We start from the raw sequence: 20522 nt of genomic DNA on the forward strand, positions 1-20522 counted from the left end.
CCCTTTACTAGGTTGTCCTTCAGATATTTCTCAGATTTTTTTCCAGGTATTTTCGCCAGCTATGAACTATATTTCTTCGCTGCTCTTTTTCCTATATAGCTTTCACCAAATTGTTGCAATTTATCAATCAGTCTGACGCAAATGTCAACTTCTTTCTTGAGAGCTGTTTGCAATTTTATCCTTATTTCAAAACAGTTCTTTCAAGTTTGTATTTTCTAGTTAATCTTAAGAATCATTTAATGTGTTACGCATGTCCCATATTTCTTGCAGTATTTCTCTATATGATACTTTCACAGACTAAATAATGGCCTCTTGTGTACGCATAAACATATTAATATCATCAAGAACAGTTGCAAAATATATTGTTAACTGTTGCATATCCAACGATAGATTTTTCACTGACTCAGAAATGAGAGCCACACACCTATGACGATTCATGTTGAAATATGATATAGTATCTGAGACAAATGCCTGAAAGGTTTGTGTCAGACGGGCATCATACAAAAACATGATAGGTTTAAAAAAAAAGGTAATGGTTCATATGCATGGTACTTATCCTGATATCTATACACTTATGAACCCGTAAACAGTTTCAAAGATATAGACAGACGGATATATTGACGGACAAACAACTATATCCCTCCACATATTGAATACATTGGTGAAATACAAAATATTCAGACAGTAAAATTGGTTATATAAATCAAGACAGCGCATGTTTACATGTATACACTTTTTAAACATGTTTCAAACTTGGATTGAAAAATAAATAAAACCATCTTAAAGCACAGTGACCTGTACTATCATACAATAATCACATTGCTCCTTGGTAAACTTGATAATAAGAAAGTATATAAAAAGCTTTGAAGATAATCAATACAGTAGTCACATATATGTGACTAACCCTCAGCAATTAGACATTGGACATTACACCAAATGTAAGAGGAACAAAAATTTAACTTGAAAGTTGCAAAGGATAAATTTTCTTTTTTATTGCAAGTCAGAGTTCACACAGTAACCCCAAATACATGTTTGAAGTGTGATGTGAATGCTTGTAGCAGAAACGGCGATAGAGAGATGTTGCATGTTTACCGTGCAACATTTAGAGCATTAGGTGTCAATACTAGCAGTAACGTCCAGAGTGCTCACAAGGTTCCTGTAAAGACATACATCTACAACGGTCAGCAGAAATTAGTACAGATGAGAATAATCATGTTAGAAGAGTGTATATCTTCAAACATTAAGTATTTGATTTATTGATGGTTGAACACGTGCTCTGTTTCCATAATGTATCCGCCCAAAAGCGTCAATTAAGATCAAAGTCTCATTTGTATTTATATTATTTTATAATAAAGACAATTGAAAAATACATTCATGTGAAAATATTTTGACAAAAATGGAGTTCCAAAGGTGTCAACCAAACAATAGTAACAGTTTTGTAGATGTGCTGCCTTGACGACTATGTGATATGCAACATAAACTATTGACAATTTGCATATAATAATTATTTTTTTATATGTATAGCTGATATAGCATGACAAAACTTATTGAAAAGATAAAAGAAGTTCAATTTTGCAAAATGAGAGTTAACCAGGTTGCACTACGCCATATACGGAAATTCGCTCTGACCCCATGTGGCCATGTTTTTTCAGCGGACAGGAACCATTGTCGAATACAAATGAAATATCATTAGAATAAATGCTCCGAACATGTTTCCGAATTATGAGGAAAAAATCGTGATTATTAGTATTAAATTTTGCCTAGAGGCCTAGTATTTGAGCGCACACGAACCAGCTATAACTTAGACGAGATTTCATCTAGACACATGTTCTGACCAAATGTTATATAGATTGTAGAATATATATTGTCAATTGAGTATTAACGATTTCACTACATTAATGTTGCAAATAATGGTACATTATAAAAATACCACGGCTTTAAGACATATTTCTATTTGTTTCAATGGCGGCAATCAAGCTCAGTGAAATGAAATCATGTGCAAATGTTTGGTAGGAAACTCAAAAGGAACATTTGTGAACATTTAAATGAATATTCGACACCTAATCATGAAATTTAAACACAAATTTCATTTCTTCGTCAAGCAGCCATGAAGCAATCAGCAAAACCTTCTAAATGATTTGACAGAGGATTTGATAGTATTTACAGGTCTTACAAAAATATTAGGAAAAACACAATTGTATTGAAAGCCATGGTCGTCATATTGTACAATGAAGAGACACCATGGGCTACTTTTTTGTGATGGCCCTTTAGCAAACCTGTGCGAAACGGTTATAACGGTTTGCCAGGAACGCAAGAATATACTGGTATGTCAAAAAGAGCGAACTTTTTTTAATTTGTCATTTATAAAATCAATGTTTAACACTGGTGAACTTCACATGCAACGGACAAATGTTTGTCCAATTTGAAAGAGCGTCTCCTTAGATCATTCATGAGCAGTTTGATTGCAATCTGTCCTCCCATGAGGAGAAGTCGTTAAAAGAAAACGTTAACGGGCCAACGCACATATTCACAGATTGAAGAAAGAAGGAAATCGTGGTTTTCTTACTGCTTCCTTTGAGTGCTACGTTGACATATAAGACCCCTCTGATTTTGTGTTTCCGAGATTTTAAAATTTTTCCCAGTTTATAACAGTTTAAATAAAGCACTGAGGAGTGACCCTTTGATCCCAGTGACATGATTTGAACAAACTATGTAGAGCACCTATGTCTGATATTGCATAATACATATCAAAGGTTGTGTCAGAGAAAAAACAATACACTTTCGGCAGTCCAACCGCAACTGGAATCGACCGTTCTCAATTTTGGGGGGGATGAAAACACGAGCGGGGCCATTCTTGTCCAAAGTGCCATCACTTGCAGAAAAGCTGGAAATAGATACCGAGGACAGAAACGAAAGAGTTCAGAAAGCTAAAGACATCTTCATCGACGCACTCCTGGAGCAACTTCAAGAAAGACTGGAACAAATAGCACTTATAACTTCCATGGCTGCCTTGGACCTAACACAGGTGCCACAAGATCAGATCCCCAATCACGAGGAACAGGTACTTATTCAGTTGGCTGGGTATTCGATCTACCAGAGGGTGAACTGCTGGTAGAGTGGGCCGACAAAAAAGTGAAGTTCCTGGCTGAAACAAAATACCCTAAACAAAGTCAGATTGCAGCAATTTGTTGCTAAAAAGAACGGATAGGTGATCTGTTTCAAAACATCGGGAAGCTTCTGTCAACATATGAAACCTTGATACTATCAACAGCGGCTGTAGAAAAGAGTATTTTCTCAGATCAAATTAATAGTGACGGAGCCCAGGATCCGACTTGAAGTTCCGACCACAAACTGTCTGCTCACAATAAAACTCAACACCAGATCCCACACTTAACATTGACATGAGAAACGTTGTTACAGCATTCCTGAAAAAGAATAGAAGATTCATGTGAAATTTCAAAATGAAATAAAGTCTCACAATAATTATTTAAACAGATAAGTACAAGCATAATTTCATATGGTATTAAACAAAATAGCATGTTTAAACCAACTTGGTATGATATTTCAGTGCAAATTTTAGGGGTATGATATCTGTTTTAGTTTGTTTGGATAAAAAAAACATTCAAGTCTCAAACATTATTAAGCAAAACATGTTCTTGTTATATGGTATCTATTGCATTAAAGTATGTTAATAACAGTTGATTTAGTAAACGTATATATTGCACAAACAATAAAAATCCTAATTCAACATGTTGTCTGTTGTTTAATACATCATTATATGTAAGAAGTGGAAAAATTAAACAAAAAAAAAGCTCTTCAACTTCATAATAAATAATATGATAACATTACATTGAAATGTAAAATAACCTTTACAAGTATGTCCACAGCCATTATAAATGATAAGTAATAATAATCTATAATAGTTTATTCATAGTTAAAAAAGGCATCACTATGAATGCCCTTTTTTTTGCATACATCGCGCGTTGAATGCCCTTTTTGAATTTACTGCGCCATGCCCCTTTGCACCTGGGAAAAAACACTAAATAAAGGGAATATAAATCAGACGATACCTTAATACCTTTGACGTAGTCAGTTTCCTCCAATTAGAACGACTTGAATAAACTGTGTATGTGTAACCCACCAAATATTTAATCCTGATCATTAAGGTTACAGAAAAAAAGTAAGGTTATTTACTGCACGTAATTCATTTACTCAGGTCAGGTATGCCTAGAACAATCTTTAAAAGGGCGGTTGTTATACAGGTTTGTAACATGACATGCCTTGTCTTCATAATTTGCATAAGTGGTAAGTCATCTTAAAATCAAAACTTGTGAAAAAGAGTGTGATCTTTTAGAGTTATCTTGACCTTTGAGGTAGGAAACAATTGTAACACGACACATGTCGTCTAACGATAATTATCATGCGTGGAAAGTTATTTTTTAATCCATAAATAATTGCTAAAAAAGGAATTGTCAAGCTGTTTTATGCTAAAATGCCACCTTAGACCTGTCAGTGTGACGTTGAACGCATAGGTAGGAAGACAGTTGGAACATACCAAGGCCATTTCCACACGGTTGTCATTTGTGTTCATTTATGTTAGTTGAGCTTGATGAATAAAAAATAAAAGTCCGAACAAGCTTTTATATGGCCAAATTTTATCTTTGAACTTTGAAGTATGATTTAGACCTTTGAGAAAGAGAGACAATTCGAAAGCGCGACATGTCGTCTTATGATGCAGTGCGTTGTTATTTTTTCATATTTGGGGCCCATTACCGATCTCAAAAAGTATATGATTACAAATGGCTGTTGAGCAATTGAGGTTTTCCAAAAATATTATCATTATTCGCATCACTAAGTTCAGCTCTATAATTTACACCTTACGAAATCTACTTTCAAAACAATTAATTATCAATTGTATAGTATTTGTTAGCAAACAAACACACACTTAATCAAACGTTTAGTCACAACAACGACATTTTCCCCAAAAAAGGTCCGTAGCCCCATTCATAAATAGGTTTAAAAGAAAATGTGATGAATAGCATTCGTTCTTAGCAATTCTAAAATACATCAAATATGACAAACGAATGGCAAAAACTTAAGTTGTTTAAGCTTTTTTATGACAATATGTAACTTTTTACCTCTACATGCTATCTTGATCTCACAATTATTTATGCTTTCATGCGGTCGGTGATTCAAAAAGCTCTGAAAAACCAACAACATCGACTTATTGTTTATTTTTGTCAATTTATCATATATCACACGTGAATTTAGGAATATTTATGCTACATAAAATACATTTGACGTGTTATCGCATTAGAACTAACAGTAATACCTACGATGGCAGTTTTTTGTTCAGATACAACCTGCTCTCCTCTATATGTTTCTTGTTTACAACATCCCACGCCCCACGCTTTAATTCGGGTAAATAAGAATGTTGGCATCAGAAAACGGGTTACATTACTATCTTTAAAATACTTTATATTTTTTATAATAACTATGTACCTTTAAATTAGTTTATAAAACACTTATGACAAATATTAACTTAATATTTGTTGAATCAACAAAATGTGGGGAAATTGTTTCTCCAAAGAAAAAACGCATTCATCAATAAATACCCCACCAATCAGAAAAAAGGGACACATCGGCAGGTATGCATGACAAATCTTCAACGAACATTGCAAGAGTGTGTGTTTGCCAAATTAAATATTAACCACACATTTGAAGAGTGGATTTTTATCGGATAGCAATATCAACAAGTTTCTCACGATTTATAACTCTTAAAAGGCGTTGTCGTCCGTAACCATCATGGAAAGGGACATTTTAAGTTAATACTGGTAGCTATAGTTAATAAAAAGCAAAATAAAACGGCTGACGTATTACCTTATAAGTTATAAGTTCACGTATGCCGATTGCATTCAAAAATACAATTCTGTTGCACAAAAGCATATTAAAGTTTCACTGTGACTATGACGATGGGCAATGTAATTTGTTTCGTTGTTTCGTTTTTTTTTGGACAGATGATTCGCCATTGATGACCTTTCGATTCACACGAAGTAACAACAACAACAATTAAACCATGAACAAAAAGATTGCGCATTAATAAATGAAACAAAAGATGTGTTTTTCAGAAACACAATGTTCCCTTCTGCACCGCTTTGATTTACAAAAAAAATATCATTTGGCAGGTTAAGATAATTATCTCCCTTTGAAGCTTGTTACTTCCCTTGGACTTTTTTTACCTTTGACCTTGAAGGATGACCTTGACCTTTCACCACTCAAAATGTGCAGCTCCATGAGATACACATAGATGCCAAATATCAAGTTGCTATCTGAAGCGACATAAAAAAACTAAACGCAAAGTGTGACGGAAAGACAGAAAGACAGACAGACAGACAGACAGACAAACAGACAGACGGACGGACGGACGCACGGACGGATGGACGGACGGACGGTCCAATCACTATATGCCCTCCTTTGGGGCATTATAAATATTATGTAAATATCAAATACAAAGAAGCATACATTTTGCACATATTAAGTTATAATCTATTTATTTTGACCCGATTGCATTCAAAGCCGAAGGCGTATTGAGATATTCGCATGTCCGTTTTCTTGGTAAAACAGTACTTGGTTTTTTAGAACGCTCCTGATTGTGGGCTGGCACCATATTAACCAGATCAACGCAACCTAATGTGTTGCTATTTGCATGATAACTAATTACTGCAGATATATATTATTCCAATTGAGAACGTTGTATGAAAATTTGTGAAGATCTTATACAATAACGGAATTCGGGGACCTTTAGCACGTGTTAAGAATAGGTCCCTTCAGACTTTTAAAGGTTAAATGAACAACTATTTAAGTTTGAAAACATTCATGGCTCACATTTTCTCGATTCAATCCTTCGGGCAAATTAGCTGATTTTCGAAATCGACCGAGATCCGGCGGAACAAAGCTAACCTGCAATTTAAAATACTACGCATACGTGACATTATAATACTGCGTCAATAAAATGCGATACCGCGAAATTGTTTAACCACACAAAAGACTACGGCACAAATGTGTTGAAGGTTCCTTTTACTGCACACTTTTGAAGACAATGACCCCATTGTCTTAGACACAGCAGGTTGAAATCAATAATTTAACCCCGTCACGTGAATATAATCAACACAACTTTCAACAATTAAACAAGCAATCGTGAGAAAATATTTGCTGAGACCAATTACTTTAATGGATTAATGTCCGTTAGAAAATAAGCTTTAATATGAGAAGTGTCATAACGTTGTTGTTGTTTTTTAAAACAGGATAGTAATGTCTTTGAATCAACTGAATTAATAGTTTTATCATTATGAACCGTGTTTTTGTATTTTTAAAATTATTCTGAAAACGGCAAGACTTTACTTGTTCAAATAACCAAGGGAAATACGATTTTTGTATGGACTAAATACAAACAGTTCGAACAAAAACAGCCTCATTCCGATACATTATCCAGAACTTAAGCATTTGAATTAAGTTAATTTCATGATTCGGTATGAAATTTTAACTGGACCTTTATGATATAAGTGCAGAAATGTTGCTTGCAGTTAATGCAAAAGGAGATGGTCGGAACTCAACGTTGTGTTATATAGCGATATGCACATGTATTTTGATTTGTGCTTTAAATGCGCATGCGCAAAATACGGAAGACATAAAGAATCTGAAGACAGAGCTGTTCACGAGCAGGAACTATAACAAGAAGGTTTGTTTATAATAATGATCATAATCATCATCAGCAGCAGAACAACACTTCTGCGAAATCGTGTAAAACATACGCAACAAGTCATCATCATCAATAGCAACACCACCGCAACCACAAATATCATCATAGACATCGCTATCGACATCTAAGACTCCACCACCACTAACACTACCACAGCAAGTAGTAGCGGTATTTCAAGTAGTAGTAGTAGAAGTAGTTGTTGTTGTAGTAGCAGTTTTAGTAGTTGTAGTAGTAGTAGAAGTAGTAGTAGTAGTAGAAAGTACTAGTAGTAGTTGTAGTAGTAGTAGTAGTAGTAGTAGTAGTAGTAGTAGTAGTAGTAGTAGTAGTAGTAGTAGTAGTAGTAGTAGTAGTAGTAGTAGTAGTAGAACTAGTAGTAGTAGTAGTAGTAGTAGTAGTAGTAGTAGTAGTAGTAGTAGTAGTAGTAGTAGTAGTAGTAGTAGTAGTAGTAGTAGTAGTAGTAGTAGTTGTAGTAGTAGTAAGAGTGGTAGTAGTAGTAGTAGTAGTAGTAGTAGTAGTAGTAGCAGTAGTAGTAGTAGTAGTAGTAGTAGTAGTAGTAGTAGTAGTAGTAGTAGTAGTAGTAGTAGTAGTAGTAGTAGTAGTAGTAGTAGTAGTAGTAGTAGTAGTAGTAGTAGTAGTAGTAGTAGTAGTAGTAGTAGTAGTAGTAGTAGTAGTAGTAGTAGTAGTAGTAGTAGTAGCAGCAGCAGCAGTAGTAGTAGTAGTAGTTGTAGTAACAGTAGTAGTAGTAGTAGTAGTAGTAGTAGTAGTAGTAGTAGTAGTAGTAGTAGTAGTAGTAGTAGTAGTAGTAGTAGTAGTAGTAGTAGTAGTAGTAGCAGTAGTAGTAGTAGAAGTAGTAGTAGTAGTAGTGGTGGTAGTAGTAGTAGTAGTAGTAGTAGTAGTAGTAGTAGTAGTAGTAGTAGTAGTAGTAGTAGTAGTAGTAGTAGTAGTAGTAGTGGTAGTAGTAGTAGTAGTAGTAGCAGTAGTAGTAGTAGTAGTAGTAGTAGTAGTAGTAGTAGTAATAGTAGCAGAAGCAGCAGCAGCAGTAGTAGTAGTAGTAGTAGTTGTAGTAGTAGTCGTAATAGTAGTAGTAGTAGTAGTAGTAGCATCAGTAAAAACAGCAGCAGTCGCAACATCAGCAGCAGCCGCAACATCAGTAACAGTAGTGGTAGTGCTACTAGTAGTAGTAGCAGCAGAAGCAGCAGCAGTAGTAGTAGTAGTAGTAGTAGTAGTAGTAGCAGCAGCAGCAGTAGTAATAGTAGTTTTAGCTTCAGCTGCTGCAATTTCGACAACTTATTTAGGTTACGTATCCCAAAATAATTTCCTTCTTTGTCATATATAGAAATTCGCAATCTGTTATCTCCAATTTCACCATGACCGAGTGATAAGCCAATATATTAAAAAATTCTATACGACGTTACTCAAAATAATTGCCTTAGAACATATGCACCGGTTATGACAGCTACATGCACTGCCATCATCGAAGCAAACACCATGCCCTACTATTGAGGCTGGCAACCACCAACATACAAAGAAATGCACAAATCAGGCATATGACCGGCATCATATGTGCTTAGTAGCAAACTGACTGCATGTAACCCCCCCAAATTCCACTTCCTTTTAGGGGTATGTAACGTTTAGGGTTGAGCATCAAACATAACTTAACCACTCGACTATCGCATCTTTTCGTGTAGGTTCGACCGGTTTCAGACCGGGATACGCCCACGAAAGTCTCAATCGATTTCGCGCTGGTGTGCATCAATAATTTCGACGACGCCAGTCAGACGATCAAGACAACCGGTTTTCTCACTCTCAAGTGGACCGACGAGTTGCTCACATGGAAACCTGAAGAAAACGCGGAAATCAAGTCCATGCTCTTTACACAAGAGGAGGTCTGGAAACCTGATATTACCCTCGATAACGGGGTGGACTCGAAGCAGGCGCTTGGACAATCGTTTATACAGGTATAAGAAAAACTCATAAAAACAAATTGTATGAAAGCATATTTTCTCATCAGCAATTATATAAAACATTATAAAGGTAGAAAAAACGTGATGTGTGATCCTGGACATGTCGAGATTGCTCGGAGGGGATCGTAGTCTTTTATGAGTATATGATGCGTTTCCGTAGATTATGTTACGACCTTTTCCGTGTGATTGCAATGTGTTCACCATTGTTTAATTACGAGTGGCACGTTCAGACACGGTCTTCTCTCCAAGAAAGAAACAATGTCGTGTTCCTCGCTTTAGATCGCACTATAGACATGATTTTTGCGCTTTTTGTTTTGATATCCACTGCGACATGATGGTCACACTATAATAAAAGCTTTCCGTAACAAATTCAATGTGAACGTAATATTTTCACACGAAAATAAAGAAAAACTTGTGCGCATAGAGAACCTCATAACCATACCATAACCATACATTTTCTCAAAGAGCATTCATAGCAGAGTTAATTTTAACTTTAAAAAAGATAAGTAATGCGATATGTAAGAAAGAACATGACACGAATCAATGGTCACTGTTTTAATGGCCATCTATTTACCGGCCTCTTTCAAGTTCACAGGCTAATCAGGGACTACACGTTCCGCTTAAAATTGATTTTTGGTAACAAGGGACTTGCTTTAAACTGAAAATATCATAAAAGCGGAAAGTAACGTCCCTGATAAGCCTGTGCGGACTGCACATGCTAATCTGGGACGGCACTTTACGCACAAGCATTAAGCCCAGTTTTCTCAGAACAAGACACTTATAATTGCATGAAGACAAAGAGCCTCGTTCTGCGAAAACGGGGCTTAATGCATATGTGTTAAGTTCCCATCTAGATTAGCCCGTCCAGACCGCACAGCTTAATCAGGGACGAAACCTTCCGCCTAAACTGGATTTCGTTTAAAAGAAACTTTTTCAAACGAAAAATTCCAAACAGAGCGGAAAGTGTCGCCCAACATGCATTAAACTCAGAGTCCCCAAAGTGCGGCTAAAATAAGTTTCTCAATTCGTTGCCACTTTTTCAGGTCGTCCTAGAGCACAACGGCACGATCACATGGAACCCATACGAGGTGTTCAACACCGGCTGCACGGTAAACATTGTACATTTCCCGTTCGACACCCAGTCCTGTGACATCCGGTTCGTCACGTGGATGAGCGGAAAGGAAGAGGTCGCTCTTGCCGTCGGCGACCTTGGCTTCTACACAAGCAGCTTCGAGAAAAACGGCAAATGGCACGTGACTGGTATGTCGACGTACGAGGAGGACGCTGACGGGAAAATCGTCGTCGGCTTTAAAATTGACCTCAAGCGGCGTTCGTCGCATTACATCCTCTTCCTGATTCTACCGGCAGTTTTGCTCTCCATTCTGAACACCTTTGTGTTCGTCCTCCCGGCCGGCTCCGGCGAAAAAGTCGGATACACACTTGCGGTGTTTCTGTCGTACGCACTGTTTTACTCCATCCTTAGTACCTCGCTTCCGCGCAACTCTGACGTCATTTCTACGGTGGCGGCGTATCTGTTCTTCATGATGTTTCTGTCGACGTTCACAACGGTGATCACAATCGTGGAACTGAGGGTGCACAACAAGGAAACGCATGGCCGGGTGAGTTAGCGAATACTAAAGAATTGTCTTTCAGATCCCATGAACTATTGCGATGGTAGTACTCAGAATCCGATCAACAAATATGCGTAAAGTGCGTCCAATGTTATCCTGTGCGGACTGCATGGACGACACTTTCCGCTTTTGTGGTATTTATAGTATCTTAGCAAAATTCCAGTTTATGCGGGAAGAGTCGTCTCTGATGCGGACTGCACATGCTAATCTGGAACGATGCTACTTGCACATGCCTTCTAAGCCCTGTTTTCCCAGAGCACGGTTCATGGTCTTTATTTATGACGTTTATTTATTCAAATTTAGGAAAGGTAAATGAACACTTTATTTTTACGAGCAAAGCAAAAAAAAATACTATTATCTTTCAACTAATGCTCTTCTGTGGTTTATTCTTGAATATCAGTGATAAAAAGAGATAAAACAATTTTTCATGCTGTTTAACTGTAAAATGATATCGTTTTTTTTACTTCATGTCAACATTATTCAAGTGCAATTCTTCAGTTGAACTCTTTAAAATGTTCCAAAAAAACGTTTGGAAAAAAGCAAAACAAGAGTATTTGTTGGCGTCTGATGGATTTTTTTTTTAATTCATGCCTAGTCATAAACAAAAATATTTTCTCTCGTGATTGCGCCATTCTTGAACCTTTCTATTTCTATGATCACTCATCAATGGAAAATATAATTTACAGAAACCAACAATATCGTCTATGTATGAAAAACATTTTGTTATAAACGTGGTGTCGATGATGTACAACAGATTATTAACGACAGCAACCTTTTGTTTTGTTTTAATTTTAATCCAAATATTCAGCTTCCGCTTCCGGTTATGAAATTCGTGCGCCTGATTCTGCATCAGCGCTGTGTCTGCTGCAGTAAACCAGACGACTTCCGCGAGGACTATCTGGATGGCGATTGGACGAGCGTTATTGGTCCGTGGCTAGCGTACGATTGGAAGGATTTCATAGATGCCCTGGATATCGTACTGTTCTGGGTGTTTCTGATCGGGACTATTGCCACAACTGTTATGTCGCTCGTGTGTGCTTCGTCCCATATAATATTGTTGTAAGATAACAATGTCGTATCGTAATGCATGAACAACATTGACTTACAACCGCACTTTTGTGTAATTGTGTATACTTAAAAGTTGTGTGTTATTTATTTAATTATTATGTATTAATATTTTGTGAAAAATGAATTATCTACATGATCAAGGTAAGCATGCATTGCATGAGCATTGTTGCGTGACAATCGACGTGGTCTGGCAGATCATGAGACTTTACAAATACACGAAAGGTAAGAAAAAACTATAAAAGACAAACAAACAGACAGCCAGACTGCGGAACGGACGGAAGGGGTGGAGTCAGACCGACGGAAGGTCCAGTATTCGAATTTCTAGTGCATTAAATGACACTATCAAGAAACATTAGATATACCTTTGTTTATCTTCCAAATATATAGCGATTTAGACTTTTAAAGCATACGAAGTACGTGAACATTTGACACGTATCATATTATTTTTGCGATGTAAAAATGTGATAATAAACAGCCCTATATTTTAAACGGCTTTTAAGCTTACTTAGGTTACATTATTCGGCTACCAAAATGGTTAATTATAGCTACTGAGGTAAGATACTTTGGGTAAACATATAAAAATGTTTCACTAAATGGGTACAAAATCGTGGTTAGTTGACAGAAAGGCACGGATTGGCAAACGAACTTCTTCCGTCAGACCAATGAAGGACCAATGAACGGACATACATTCCTAGCATAAACCTGCAAAAGAAGTAAACATTAGTCAAAATATTTCTAGCAAACGCATGGGACAAAAATTAAAAATCTACATGTATTTCATAAATACATGTATGTCCTGTTAATTTTATTTAAAGAGTTCACTACGGTGCCGGATTTTTTTTAAATTGTAAATCCATAACTACTCATAATTAATATAGTAAATTATGTAAGTGATTGTTTTGTGCTTACTCTTATATCAAAACTGAAAATTGAAGAAAATTACTCAAAGGGAGATAATTTGCGCATTTTACTTATGCAAACATAAATGACCTCTCTTCACATTGACACTAAAATGATATGTCACGTCGGAAATTAGCCGCATCCAGGAAAAACGTGGCTTAATGCATGTGACTTATTGGGGACGACACTTTTCGCCTGGACTGGATTTTCTTTCAGAAAAGACATCCTTTAAACAAGAAATTTCATAAAATCGCAAACTTTCGTCCCTGATCAGCCTGTGCGGACTGCACAAGCTTATGGTGGACGACATTTTACGAACATGCATTAAGCCCCATTTTTCCAGACCGCGGTTCAAATATATTCACATCATCTGATACATCGTTGTTTCCGCGTCAACGGGATGTAATTCGTGTGGCATTTTTTGTTGAGGCCACCTGGAGTCGCAGAAAATCCCAATAATCGGTTGGAATGTGACAGACAGCATTTCATATCTGAGCATGAAATCGATTCTAGTAGCCATTTTCAATATTGTATTTACTAAGGCAAACTTATAGCCACAGCTTCATTGATTAGTTAGCGATGAAATTTATATATAAAAAAACGTTGTTGAGCTGTGATTATGAGAATAAATTTATGTGCGTGTAGTTATCATTGAACTAACATGGATACACTAGTAAAAGTTTAATCGTGAGTTGACAAATACACAACGTAGAATTGTATGCAAATTGACGGGTTATCTCTTAAATGTGTTTTTGTCTCTTGTTTTTCAATGGGATTATTATACTCCAACCACGATCATCTTTAATTACTTAATAAAGTGCATTTACCAAAAGTAGAATATAAAACATCATACTAAGTAATACGCTCTAAAATATACAAAAATAAGTGCCCATGTACATACATGTACTAGCGATAGCTATTATTAAGTTTAATAGTATTTGGGTTTTTTTTTCATCAATGCCATCGCAGTATGAGTTGGACAATTTCTTGGAATTTATAACGGAAAACATTAAGAATATTGACATTGCTTGTGTCACTAGAATATGAAGATAATGTGAAAAGCGTTATGTGCATAGTTTATCGGAAACCGCGTTGAATGGATTTTGACTCGGAATTCAACAAGGATGAAATAGGTAAGAACAAACGTACAAGGTTACAAGAAATTGCATTTGGTTTAACCGCCTTCATATTAATAAGTAGATTGGCGGATATATGCTAAAAACACGAGTTATGTAAACAGTATTACATTTAATAACACAGACATGCATTACTGTGATTATAAGTCCACGTGCTAATAATTGGCAGAAGTAATGCAATCATACTTTAAAAAGTGCACTCTTTTTATCAGAGTGATCCTTACACTTTCCAGCACTGTATTGATTTAATTGTGTATACAACCCAATATGTCAACTTTGTGACTCCTAAGCCATTTATATGGCTGAGTTGCAAAATGTTTTGCAAGTATATCTGTGTATACAAATTTATTTATTGTTCGTATTATATCTGTAAATACAAATGATTGCTTATGCAATATGTGTCACTTTAATTAAATATACAAGTACTACATGACAGACATGAACACTATTGGCCAATAATAGGTCAATAAACATTAATCATCATGGTTAACAATACATATAAATAAATTAACGTCACAACTTCGGATAATTAAAATGCAACAAGGATGTATGTTAAATATTGCAGAGGGTTGAATACCGATACATATTTAAGGGATTTTTATAAGCACGACTAATTAATGATTGTTGGTGTTAAGAACAGATCATCCAGCCCATCCCCCTTTAAAACAAAATGACTTGTCAAAATCTACAAATAATAGGTGGCTAAAAACACGTAAAGCGGGTTATTGGGTTATTAGAAACCATGAATAATATGCTATTAAAATAAATGAATAATAGGTGATTATTACATGAATATTCAGACTATATAATATACAAATAATTGGGTGTCAAAATCAATAAATTATTTATTGTTATAATACCTGAATACTTGGTTATTCAAATACATGAATAAATGGCTGTATTAATAGATGAAAATAGGCTGTTACAATACAATAATTATGTCTGGTTTATATTGACGAATGATGATTTGTAAAAATACATTTCTATCGACTAACTAAATGCTTAAATAATTTAATTTAATACACATTAATAATACATTTTGAAACAGACACACGAGCAAAACGTTGTTAAAGTACACGATAATTTGTTAGTAAATGCATTGATAACAACTTGCTAAAATACATTAAACTGTTTTGCTGAAATACAAATAATCCGATATCAAAATTCAATTATAACGGCTTATTAAAAAAAAACACGAAAATTGGGTTGCAAAATTACCGGAAAAATAGTTTGGTAAAATCCACTGAGTAACATGTTTCCAAAATAAACCAGTACTTGGTTTTTACTGTGCACGATTAACATTTTGTTGAAGTTCATAAATACTTGCTGGCTACAATACACTGATACTAGTTAAATCGTGTATATGTGGATTGTAAATATTCATGAAAGGTTATACGTGGTTGCGTGCAAACTACTTCTTGAAAACGCAACGTTGAGGCACTATTAACGACTCTGACTGACCGAACAAAGTATGTATACATGTCGGGTTATGGATTGTTATATACTTTAAACAATGAATGTCGTTTTTTTAACGTTTCTAAATCACTAAATTGAAAATCGTTGTTTTGGTTTTCACTTTGTCAATCTGTTATCAGCCGTATGAAATGTGTATTATGCAGTAAATGGCATATTAATGTATACAATTTCAAATTAATATTTATGCAGTTTAGAAATAAAATAAAAGCATTGAACATATTTAATTTCTATGCTATTGTACTCACGTTTGTATAGTGATATATGCTGAATATAACAAAATAACGGACATATCTATTACATAAAATTATGTACATATATATATGTGTGTTTTCAGTCTGCACATTTTTGTTTTTAGATGTACATGATACTATATCATAAAATATTGTATGTGTCATCATATGGAATATTATGTGCTTAACTTTTTTTTCACGACTTGAACATATGGTATGTTAGTTTTTCAAAAAGACTTTGTGTTATCACATTTTTATATCTCATCGCGTTTTGTAATTGAAAACTATAACCACGATATTTAATAATTGAAGTCAGACTGTGTTATTTTCAGAAAACGGTCAAATGCCTTTAGCCTTTTTAGCTTTCAGTGACTATTTAGTAAGAGGCTGACCGCAAACTGACATTGTGTATACACTTGGAGACTTTTCTAACGCATCACTTAATTATATCCATATAGCTTTCTTATTTTTAACGAATTGTGTTGAAATTTGGACCAAGAATAATTCAACACATATCTGACAACTCCTGAACATTTTATTGAAATTGAAAAACAACAACATATACAACTTAACAAATTAAAAACGTCACTTAAAAAGTTAAATTTGCAAACTCGTACAACGTAAAATAATAACAATGTGAAAAGTAAAACACATAAAATTGCACGTCTGAATAACTGACCGGCCTGCAACTTGCCGATTGAGCAGTTCCGCTCCTGAATATTCATACGAGCCATATTGTTTTATAATAATTAATGTTATGTTTTTCTTGTGTAAACATTCACCTAGAATGATGCAATTAAAATTAAATTGGAATAACATGCACATTTGTATATCGCGTTTTACTACACTTGGTGATATTTCTAACGAAACGCTTTTAAAACTTACATATCTCAGTAATTAGTTAATATTTTTATCTAAAATTGCACATGTGATTATTTGACTACATTATGTGCAAGCAAACGATAAAATCATTTATCCGTGACGATCTGACGCTTTAGCAAGTGGGGAAGGTAGCCTGCAAAATGTTAAGTGTGCGATTGCGATCCTGATTATTCATACGAGCTACATTGTTTTGTAAATTAATTTAATGTTTTTCTTGTGAAAGAACCCACCTCAAATAATTAATTTGATATAAAACTAGAACAATATAAATATTGATGCAAAGCATCAAAGGGCGTCGAGAATTTCAGTGTAAAAGGCACTCAATGAAGTTACATGGAACGATTTTTTTCTACTGTAAATATTAATATATTGGCCGATTATTTTAAACAAAATAGAAAAAGATACTGGTATAACCACTATCTATAATTTTGTGTTACCCCCAAATAACCATTATTTATGATGTTGTGTTATAACACCCAAATAACCATTATCTTTGATTTTGCGTTGTAACCCCCAAATATTTCATAGTTCATTTTATTTACAATGGTTTCCTTTTTTACTTGCATCCGTTGGCAGTTTTCATTAATGGAACAGAACTGTGTAGGTTTTAAAAAATCTGCTTCATCTTGTAAGCGTAATTTCATATTTTTCTAAACTTCAAGGGGAGATGATTCTGAACTTATTCTTACGTTGCTCATTTACGATAGGGGTTGAGTACTCATTGATATGAAAACACTGTAAAAGTTTGAAAAAATTGAATGAAAACTGTAAATTGCATAAAGAAGCTGCATTTCACAATACTTTGAAATTCAGTAAAAGATCATAATAGATTTATTGCTCCGATATTCATCATTTTCAATAGGGTTCGAGTAATACTGATATAAAACACTTAACAAGTTTGGAAAGATTCAGACGAAAGTTGTGAAATCTTTCAAACAAGTGGAAATTGTTTATTTTGTCAAATTTAATAGAAAAAAAATTCTGGACTTATTGTCCCAATGTTTCTCATTTTTAATGAGGTAAAAATGCTCATTGATATGAAGACACTGTAAGTTTGGAAAGAATCTGATAAAAAAAATTGAAATAATCACCTAACCAAGCAGTTTTTCACATTTATTTTTAAATTGAAAGAGACATAAATCTGGACTTATGGTCCGATATTGCTCATAAAGAGAGTTTGGGTTGGGTCCTCATTGACAAAAAAAAACCTTTGCAAGTTTGGGAACAATCGGATGAAAATGTTGGACTTCGAACAACGATTTCAAAATTTCTCAAATTCTAAGGAAGATAACTATGGACGTAATGGTCGGATAATGCTAAAGGGCCCATACCACCTGGATGATACGTGTCGCGCTTCGCGCTCTATATGTGGTTCTTAAAAAAAAACTCCGAAGAGTGCTTGACTCTAGGGAAACGGGTTGCTGGGACGCGTCTCCTCCATGATAAGCGGCTGCTTCCTTTATCGCAACTCATTGTTACAATCAATAATACGTGTCGCGCTTCGCGCTCTATATGAGGTAGGGATAGTACTTAGGGCCTATAATAGACAACCATAAAAATACATGGATAATAGATGTGTTTGTTTGCATTTATTTGTTTATATAAAAACACGTGTATTTTTATAAGATATTTATGTGATGTAAGAAATTTTAATTAACGTTGTCACCACGCGGCATCCATTAATTTTAATAAAAATGTCCAATTGTAGTAAAATGGATTTTAAAATGTCTACATAAAATAAAGCTTTATTATATTTATTAACCTGACTGAAAAAAATGTCAGCCGCCGAACTATTCCGTTCGTGCCGGAACCCGAGATTGAACCGGGGCCTTTAGATGATTGTTGCGTAAACAACTTCAGTATATCGCTCTCCCAACTGAGCTACTCCGGCTAACATCATTTATGTACTATTATTTGGTGAAGTTGTGTATAGCGATCGTTATTATATGTCTATTAATAAACTAATACATTGTACGTTTTCGTTCCACTAACGCCTTCCAATAAACTTGCTTGCGCGATAGGTCGTCAAATATCGTACTACATTGATTCTCCACTAAATAAGCAAATTAGAAAAACCACAAAATAAATATATTTTGATTATGTTTTGTTTTTATACAAAACCAGAAAGTTTCGCGTATTTGCCCAGCCCCTGTGATCTTTCCCCTGTGATCAGTTATGGATCAGTTATTAATTAAGACAATTAGCTTTGCATTATTGGCAATAAATGTTGTAATAAATGTAATAGGCACAAATGCAGTACTTATTTACACTAATTTACACACAAAATTCACCACTATGCAAGATATTCTTAAAACAAAAATATATACATTGATCCGTAAAATACCTTCTCCTCCCATAAGCGAAAAAATGCATTACATACTAGTCGCCGCTCTCCAGAGCGACGCCAATTATATCGCGTTTCACCATTTCCACGTGCAAAAATATGGAACCACACCTACCCCACGTGCTAAAGCGTCCATTCGTCACAGATGAATGATTTTATCGTGAGTTTGCATATAATGTAGTCAAATGATCGCATGTAAAAATTTTAATCAATATCATTACTCATAACTGAGATATTCAAGTTTGAAAAGTGATGCGTTAGAAAAGTCTACAAGTGTACTCTATTATCAAGTTAGTAGTGTTATTGAATTTGACACCTTTATTTACATTGGTTCTCTAGTTTTAAAGCTGCGAAAAAAATGTCAAAACTGCCAAATGATTTATCTGTCACAAGATAAAGACATGACATTGTTTCTACCTTTTGTGACAACCAAATAATCCTGTATATTAGGTATAAAGCCGGGTTGTTTAAGCGAAAGATGGACATGTTAAAAATGGTATTCGTCTATTGTAGCATCAACGAATATTTTGCTGGAATATGAGATAAACAAGCTGTCACATAGCGCCTGTGAACGTCAAGCCATTCGAGAAAACGATCGTGTAACTAAGGGATACAGAAATTCCTGTTAGAAACAGATAACGCGAGTGGTGAATGGCCTACTTTAATGTGCACACCGATTGATATTAAATAAGGTGACAGTTTCAGGTTGACATAGCTATGTAAATAATTGACCTAGAAATAAAGATAACTATTTGAGATGCGTTCTGACCAAACTAGACTTAATGCACAGGCTAGTCAGGGAAGAAACTTTCCTCTTAAACGGATTATTTCGTTCAAATGAAGTCTCTCCGTAACGAAAATCCAGTTATTGGAAGTATCTTTGCTGATTAGCCTGTGCGGACTGCATAGGCTAATCTTGGACGACACTTTAGGCCCTTGCATTAAACACCGTTTTCACACAGCGCTGCTCTATCAATTTTAGATCTTATACATCTTTATAATTGTTTTGCTATCACAATGGAGGTATTAATTATTTGTCATTCCACAAACCTTCATCTTAACCCGAATATTGTGACCATAAATGTTCTGTAATTTGATGTCTACATGCATTGTTCGTTGGTATTTGCCGCTG

The 20522-nt window shown here is 35.0% G+C and overlaps 1 protein-coding gene across 1 annotated transcript; it reads left to right on the forward strand.

Moving 5' to 3' along the window:
- Positions 1 to 1077: 1077 nt before the first annotated feature.
- Positions 1078 to 12788, forward strand: LOC127857205 (neuronal acetylcholine receptor subunit alpha-6-like). The gene is made up of 5 exons (XM_052393620.1): positions 1078 to 1180; positions 2880 to 3061; positions 9448 to 9717; positions 10767 to 11342; positions 12163 to 12788. The coding sequence occupies exons 1-5, from the start codon at positions 1078 to 1080 to the stop codon at positions 12415 to 12417; spliced, it is 1386 nt and encodes a 461-aa protein (XP_052249580.1). The 3' UTR covers positions 12418 to 12788.
- The last annotated feature ends 7734 nt before the right edge of the window (positions 12789 to 20522 follow it).

This window comes from Dreissena polymorpha, chromosome 14, assembly GCF_020536995.1.
Source record: "Dreissena polymorpha isolate Duluth1 chromosome 14, UMN_Dpol_1.0, whole genome shotgun sequence".
In the NCBI taxonomy this organism is placed as follows: Eukaryota; Metazoa; Mollusca; class Bivalvia; order Myida; family Dreissenidae; genus Dreissena; species Dreissena polymorpha.

What these genes read in the sequence shown, in the direction of transcription:
- LOC127857205 (XM_052393620.1), top strand. Translation starts at nt 1,078, where the DNA reads ATGTTGCATGTTTACCGTGCAACATTTAGAGCATTAGGTGTCAATACT. An exon ending in TCCCCAATCACGAGGAACAG is followed by an intron (nt 3,062 to 9,447) that starts GTACTTATTCAG and finishes CTTTTCGTGTAG; the next exon opens with GTTCGACCGGTTTCAGACCG. An exon ending in TTGGACAATCGTTTATACAG is followed by an intron (nt 9,718 to 10,766) that starts GTATAAGAAAAA and finishes CCACTTTTTCAG; the next exon opens with GTCGTCCTAGAGCACAACGG.